This window comes from Cebus imitator, unplaced genomic scaffold (genome assembly GCF_001604975.1).
Source record: "Cebus imitator isolate Cc_AM_T3 unplaced genomic scaffold, Cebus_imitator-1.0 Scaffold8, whole genome shotgun sequence".
Taxonomy (NCBI): domain Eukaryota; kingdom Metazoa; phylum Chordata; class Mammalia; order Primates; family Cebidae; genus Cebus; species Cebus imitator.
Genome location: NW_016107323.1, coordinates 5,929,862 through 5,938,037, shown reverse-complemented (window position 1 = coordinate 5,938,037; position 8,176 = coordinate 5,929,862). Strand labels below are relative to the sequence as shown.

General features: G+C 44.9%; 1 protein-coding gene across 2 annotated transcripts in view; it reads left to right on the top strand.

The window, feature by feature from the left end:
- The window catches only part of LOC108313108 (SV2 related protein), a 107,576-nt gene that overhangs the window by 79,783 nt on the left and 19,617 nt on the right, over window positions 1-8,176 (top strand). For both annotated transcript variants that reach the window (XM_037743158.1, XM_017541419.2), the window contains one exon: window positions 3,066-3,142. In XM_037743158.1, the coding sequence (XP_037599086.1) occupies window positions 3,066-3,142 (77 nt within the window). The remainder of the gene's footprint in view (window positions 1-3,065; window positions 3,143-8,176) is intronic.

Genomic DNA, 8,176 nt, shown 5'->3' with positions numbered 1-8,176 from the left:
CTACCTCCAGGTTCAAGCAAGTCTCCTGCCTCAGCCTCCCGGGTAGATGGAATTATAGGCATCCACCACCATACCCGGCTAATTTTTGTATTTTTTTAGTAGAGATGGAGTTTCACCATATTGGCCAGGCTGATCTTGAAATCTTGACCTCACGTGATCCACCTGCCTCGGCCTCCCAAAGTGCTGGGATTACAGGCTTGAGCCACCACACCCGGCCGAAGGCACTCTTAAAGAGAAATACCAGCAAAAGTAACCAGATGGATGGTTTGCAGAGGCAATGAGCCTCTGGATTTAAGAGATAAAAAGGCGGGCTGGATATGGTGGCTCATGCCCATAATCCCAGCACTGGCAAGGCCGAGGTGGGAAGATCTCCTGAAGCCAGGAGTTCGAGAACAGCCTGGGCAACATGGTAAAACCCTGTCTCTACACAAAATGTTTAAGTTACCTGGGTGTGGAGGCATGCACCTGTGGTCCCAGCTACTCAGGAGGCTCAGGTGAGAGGATCACTTGAGCCCAGGAGGTCGAGGCTGCAGTGAGCTGTGATCATGCCACTGTACTCCAGCCTAGGCAACAGAATGAGACCCTGTTTCAAAACAAAAACAAGAAAGAAATGGGAGGGGGAGGTGTTAAGGACTCCATAGCACGTAAGTGGCACTGGGACATAATTTAAAAGGATTGAAAGTAAACTTAAAAGGGAATTTTTCTTTCATAATATGATTGAATATTTCTGCTATGTGGCCCTGTGTGGTGGCTTACACCTATAATCTCAGCCCTTTGAGAGGCTGAGGCAGGTGGATCACCTGAGGTCAGGAGTTTGAGACCAGCCTGGCCAACATGGTGTAACCCCATCTCTACTAAAATATAAAAATTAGCTGGGTGTGGTGGCAGGCGCCTGTAGTGATGAGAACCTCTTGAACCTGGGAGATGGAAGCTGCAGTGAGCCAAGATTGCACCACTGCATTCCAGCCTGAGTGACGGAGTGAGACTCTGTCTCAAAAAAAAAAAAAAAAAAAAAAAAAATATATATATATGTATGTGTGTGTGTGTGTGTGTGTGTGCGCGCGCGCGCGCACGCGGGTGTGTGCGTATTTATTTATTCATTTATGTCAGTGTCCTGCCTGAGCCCATATTGCCCCTTGGGCACCACAGGGGTGGCATGTGGCACATATTTTGGGAACCTCTGATTTGGTCAATGTGGGCATTCTTTTAAGTTCCAGTTCTGATCCTGTTGGACCTTTTCTTAAATAACAGCCATGGAAGGGAGCTGGAGACAGAAGGTGCGGGCTTGGGGGTGGCATTTGGAGAGTGTAATCACCCTAAACTCCACAATGAATTGGAATTGCAGTCATCCTTCAACTCTCTTTGTACCAATTCATGTACACAGCATTAACAGTGAACAAAATTGGCCTGGCTTAAGGCTTTGTGTTCTTTTTTAACCAGTTCTCACTTTTCCATTCACCATTTAGCAGAGGTGCTAATTAACAGGGAAGTGACCCCAAGGTGGTCAATTATAGGAAAGAGGAGAATAAGCTTTGGTAATATTCAGAACCCGGGGGTCTGTGTTGAGAATACCCACCTTTGAGCACATGTAATTTGGTTGGGCCAACACTCCTTGAATACTGAAGCAATTAATTAGAGACTAATTTTAGTGCATTTTGGAAGTCACTAAATTTGCTTGCACACATTGTAACCTAAGGAAATGAATCACTGGCTTTTGATTATGACTGCATTTCCATATAACTATTCCACTGGATAAGAAAGCTCTGGTCCTGCAAACTTGGGTATTCTAGTTCCTGGATCAGCTAGGAATTAATAAACAGGGTCATTCTGCTCTGAAATTTGAAAATCACATGTCTAAGTTGATATGCTTGACCTAGAAGCCCTAAAAGATGTTAATGGGACTGTTTTCTTCCAGAGGTTGGTCCCTAAAACCATTTTTCCCCTGTTGCCAGTCGGGTAGACAGCCTTGGAGGTGCTGTGTCTCTGGGATAGTATAGTTGTATTACTAGAAAGGTGTCCCGATTCAGACCCCAAGAAAGGGTTCTTGGATTTCGTGCAAGAAAGAATTCAAGACCAGTCCATGGAGTAATGTGAAAGCAAGTTTATTAAGAAAGGAAAGGAATAAAAGAGTGGCTACTCCATAGGCAGAGCAGCCCCGAGGGCTCCTGGTTGCCCCTTTTTATGGTTATTTCTTGATGACACGCTAAATAAGAGGTGGATTATTCAGATAGGGGAATGTCTGACGTTGCCATGGCATTTGTAAACTGTCAAGGCGCTGGTGGAAGTGTAGCAGTGAGGATGACCAGAGGTCACTCTCATCACCATCTTGGTTTTGCTGGGTTTATAGCTGGCTTCCTTTTTTTTTTTTGAGACGGAGTTTCACTCTTGTTGCCCAAGTCAGAGTGCAATGGTGAGATCTCAGCTCACTGCAACCTCTACCTCCAGGTTCAAGCAAGTCTCCTGCCTCAGCCTCCCGGGTAGATGGAATTATAGGCATCCACCACCATACCCAGCTAATTTTTGTATTTTTAGTAGAGACAAGGTTTCACCGTGTTGGCCAGGCTGGTCTCGAACTCCTGACCTCAGGTGATCTACCCACTTTGACCTTCCAAAGTGCTGGGATTATAGTCAGGAGCCACTGTGCCCGGCCTACCGCTGGCTTCTTTACTGCAACCTGCTTTATCAGCAAGGTCTTTATGATGTGTATCTTGGCCGACCTCCTATCTTATCCTGTAACAGAATGCCTAACCCTCTGGGAATGCAGCGCAGCAGGTCTCAGCCTTCATTTATCCAGCCCCTATTCAAGATGGAGTTGCTCTGGTTCAAACACCTCTGACAGTTCTTGGTCTTTCGAAGGACACAGGAGCACTTCCCTTTGATCATATCATGATGCTTTTTTACCTTCCATCTTCTTGCCCAAGGTACCCAGTAAAGCCCCCAAAGCCCCAATGCAGCCCAAAGACTGGTCCCTGCTGCTGTGGACACTGGCCCTTCCCAGTGGGGTAGGGAAAGGGGACTTGTGTTCCTCTGATCATTTCTTTACCTTTCTTGCTTTCTTCTGGCAGGTTTTCCAACGCATTCTCTTACTACGGGTTAGTTCTACTCACCACAGAACTCTTCCAGGCAGGAGATGTCTGCAGCAGTGAGTATCTTGGTTGTCTCTGCCAACTAACTACTCCCATACCCTCGGTACCTACGCAGCCATGCACACGCTCCCACCCCAGGCTCTGCCCTTAAGGGACTGGGCCTTATGCTACTTACTACTTCTGTGGTTTCCAAGGCACTCTGTAGAAACCTGGACAGTCTTGTCGTGATGGAGCTAAACTTAGTGGGGCCACATCTTATGTCAGGGTTTGGGCTCTGAAGTTCACACTGTTCAAAGATAAACCAAGGCACATTCAAGAAAAACAGACGCAAATTTGAAAAGTGTATCTGAGCAGAGAGCGATTCATGAATCAGTAGAAAAGCGCTGAAGAGAACAGAAACAGGGAACACAAAGCAGATGGGTTGTTTCAAAGTGACTTTCCTTATAGGATTAAAATAGAGCAGATTTTCTTGGCATGCCAACTCAGATAAACAAGATCCCTTCACATGGGGTGCTGTGACTCTTCCTTTTAAAAATTATTATTTTATTTGTTATTATTATTTTATTTGTTATTTTTGATGGAATCTCACTCTGTTACCCGGGCTGGAGTGCAGTGGTGGGATCTCAGCTCACTGCAGCTTGCACCTCCTGGGTTCAAGCAATCTTCCTGCCTCAGTCTCCCAAGTAGGTGGGATTACAGGTGGCGCTACCACCTGTAATCAAATCAAAATTGTAATACAAATTTTTGTATTTTTTTTTTAGCAGAGACGGGGCTTCACCACATTGGCCAGGCTGATCTCAATCTCCTGACCTCAGGTGATCTGCCTGGCTTGGTTTTCAAAGTGCTGGGGTTACAGGTGTGAGTGAGCCACAGCGCCTGGCCTATTATTATTATTTTTGAGAGAGGGTCTCATTCTGTCACCCAGGCTGGAGTGCAGTGGCACAATTATGGCTCACTGCAGCCTCCACCTCCCGGGCTCAAGAGATCCTCCCACCTCAGCCCCCAAAGTAGTTGGGACTACAGGCGCAAAAAGAAACAGCATGTTAGTTAAAGTTATTTATTTGTTTATTCATAGAAAAGAGGCTGAAAGGTTGCAGGCCAGGTGGCTCACGCCTGTTTAATTCCAGCACTTTAGGAGGCTGAGGCAGGTAGACCACATGAAGCCAGGAGTTTGAGACAAGCCTGGTCAACATGACAAAACCCCATCTACACTAAAAATATAATAATTAGCTGGGCGTGGTGGTGTGTACCTACAATCCCGGCTGCTCGGGAGGCTGAGGCAGGAGAATCGCTTGAACTTGCGAGGTGGAGGTTGCAGTGAGTAGAGATTGTGCCACTACACTCCAGCCTGGGCGACAGAGTGAGGTTCTATTGCAAAAAAAAAAAAAAAGAAATATATTTGGGGGTAAAATATTTTGATTTCCTTCAGGGTCTGCTATCTGTCGAGTGATGCTCTACTAGAGTCAAGTTGGAGTTTGGTATCTTGTTGCCTGGAAGAGTCTGTTTTGTCAGTCTTACGATCTTTGTTTTAATGTTACTGCTGGCAGTTGCCTAAACTCCGAAAGGGAGGGGGTAGAAGACGGAGGTGTGTCTGAGCCCCTTCCCATCATGGCCAGAGTTCAGTTTTTCAGGTTTCTCTGGGGTCCCCTTGGCCAAGAAGGGATCGTTCAGTAGACTGGGAGCTTAGGATTTCATTTTTGGTTTGCAGTTAAGTTACTCTGAGCTGATTTCAGTTTGCTCACCTAGGACCCCACAACACTGGAGCCATCTGACTACAGGCCTCTCAGTTAATTTTTTCTAATAGCATTTCTATTTTTTTTTCTTTTTTTTTTTTTCTCAAGACAGGTTCTTTCTCTGTTACCCAGGCTAGAGAATAGTGGTGTGATCATAGCTCACTGCAGCCTTGACCTCCCAGGCCTAAGAGCATTTTAAGGTGAAAATTCAATATAGGTTAAAATTATGGAGTGAGACTCCCAGCACTTTGGGAGACAGAGGCAGGAGGATCACTTGAGACCAGAAGTTCAAGAACAGCCTGGACAACATGGCAAGACCCTGTCTCTACAAAAAATTAAAAAAATTATCTGGGCATGGCAGCGTGTACCTGTAGTCCTAGCCACTAGTTGGGAGCCTGAGGCAGAAGGATTGCCTGAGCCCAGGAGTTCCAAGCTGCAGTGAGCCATGATTGCACCTCAGCAATCCAGCCTGGGTGACAGAGTGAGACTCTGTGTAAAAAAATAAAAATAGGCTGGGTGCGGTGACTCACACCTGTAATCCCAGCACTTTGGGAGACAGAGGCGGGCAGATCACGAGGTCAAGAGATTGAGACCATCCAGTTCAACATGGTGAAACCCTGTCTCTACTAAAAATACAAAAATTAGCTGGGTGTGGTGGCAGGCACCTATAGTCCCAGCTACTCGAGGCTGAGGCAGGAGGATCACTTGAACCCAGGAGGGGGTGGTTGCAGTGAGCCGAGATCATGCCACTGCACACCAGCCTGAGTGACAGAGCAAGTCTCCATCTCAAAATAATAAATAAATAAATAAAATGATCATCGCAAATCCCCTAAAGAGCCCTCACGAAGCATAGTACTCAGAGCTTTATGGATATGATCCTGTGCAATAATTCTCATGTACACGTTAAGTTTGAAGACCAAGTTGGCTCTCCACCATGGCCACATAACAACACCACCCGGGAAGCTTTTAAACAATGCCCAGACCCATTTAATCAGGACTTGTGAGTGCAGGTGGAACCCAAGCATTAGCAAATTTTAAAAGCTCCCCAGATGATTCTCTTGTGCAGCTGGAGGTGGGAACCATGGGACAAAAGAAAAGCTAATGCAAAGGAAAGTCTCTATGCTTTTTTATGCCTGTGCTTTTAAGCCATTCTGACTTTTAAGATAACAGTAAATTCTCGGCATTGAACTCAGAGTTGGAGGATAAAAGAATCAAGTTTCTGCTTGTGTTTGGGGTTCACCCAATTATCTTTTTCATATTAAGGCTCTATAATCATAGTTAATAGTTCTGTTTATTGGTATAAGGATTGAGTGAGGTAGTGGAGTCCCATCTCACTGTGGGGATGTGGGGGAGTCTGTGTTCAATGCTCTGCTGATGTACCTCTATTGTAGAGTCAGACACAGGGTTTGGTATTGACTGAGCATAGATTGCATCTCCTAAGAGTAGAATGCTTAAGCTAAGCATCCTAAGGCTTAAGCTAAGGATACTGGGGAATGTGGTAAAACAGGGGTTAGCAACCTTTTTCTATAAAAGATCAGGTAGTACATATTTTAGGCTTTGTAAGCCAGTTGTTTGTAGCAGGACAATGGTGGATGGTATGTTGTTAAATTAGGTCCAGCCTAAAGTTGTCTCCTTACATATTTTAAGTTCAGCCTAAAGATTTCTCCATACATAGTGAACTGAAACCTAACTGGATGTGTGAACAGACTGTAACCTACTCTTGTGCCAGTCACTGATTTCAGCCACTCAAAAGCAGTCAACTGGCCGGGCATGGTGGCTCACACCTGTAATTCCAGCACTTTGGGAGCCAATGGGGGAGGATCACCTGAGGTCAGGAGTTCAAGACCAGCCTGACCAACATGGCGAAACCCCATCTCTACTAAAAGTACAAAAATTAGCCAGGTGTGGTGGCTCGTGCCTGTAGTCCCAGCCACTCAGGAGGCTAAGCCAGCAGGATCGCTTGAACTGGGGGAGGCAGAGGCTGCAGTGAGCCGAGATGGCGCCACTACCTGGCATGTAGCTTTGTTGCCAGCCTGGCAACAGAGTAAGACTCTGTCTCAAAAAAAAAAAAAAAAAAGCAATCAACTGTTCAAATCCTATTCAAATAAGACAAGTACTGAGCTGTAACCTGTCCGGCTGTTTCTATACCTCACTTCCGTGTTCTGTCACTTTCCTGTTTCTGTCCATAAATCCTTGATCACTTGCAGCACCAGTCTGTCTGAACTTATTCTGGATTATGTGCTGCCTGATTCACAATTTACTCTTGTTCAATTAAACTCTGCTACATTTAATTTGTCCAAGGTTTTTCTTTTAACAATATAAATGAATGAGCATTGCTTGCATTTCAATACAACCTTGTTTATTAACACAAATTTGAATTTTGCATCATTTTTATGCCTCACGATTTCTTCTTTTAATTTCTAAAAATCATCTGAAAAAAAGCATTTTTAGCACATAGGTCAGGCAAAAACAGGCAAGGGACCAGATTTGGCTGGAGTTTGACAACCACTGTTGAAAAGTTCTATCTTATTCCTGGGTGGGAAAGTAAAGCTATATAACAAGCCCACAGCTGGAAATTAGGAGACCTGGATTCCAGCACCAAGTACCTGTGTGACTTCGGGCAAGTCATTTATTTAATATGTATTTTCTACATGCCAGGTACTGGTCTATGTGTCAGTGTCCAGGAAAGCTGGAGCTGGACAGAAATGAAAGCAGTGAAGGAAAATTTCATTTAGTAGCAATTGCAATAGGAAAAGAGAGACCTCAGTATAGAACTGGGTTCCTTTCTGTATACATAAGTATTCAAAGTGGGGATTTATAGCCAGGGAGCAGGGTGGAGGAGTCAGTGTATAGAAAATTACTAAGAGGAAATGCCAAGGATAAGATGATTTCTGGTTAAACCGACTTGATAAAATTATTGCTGGGCCAGGCTCACACCTGTAATCCCAGCACTTTGGGAGGCAAAGGTGGGTGGATTGCTTATACTCAGGGGTTCGAGACCTGCCTGGGCAACATAGTGAGACCCTATCTCTACAAAATGTAGAAAAAAATAGCATGCCTGTGGTCTCAGCTGCTCAGGAGGCTGAGGCAGAAGGATCACCTGGGTCCAGGGAAGTCAATGCTGCAGTGAGCTCTGATCACACCACTGCATTCCAGCCTGGGTAACAAAGCAAGGTTCTGCCTCTAAAAATATAAATAATAAATAAATAAATAAAAAGATTGTTGCTGAAGGCAAGTATAGGGGAGGAAGCATATCTTTCCTTCTACTCTTGCTGGTTTTATGACTCAGGCCCCTATGGTAAAAGACAGATTGAGAAGACAAAAGCATATGAACTTATTTAATCTAAGTTTGGTGTA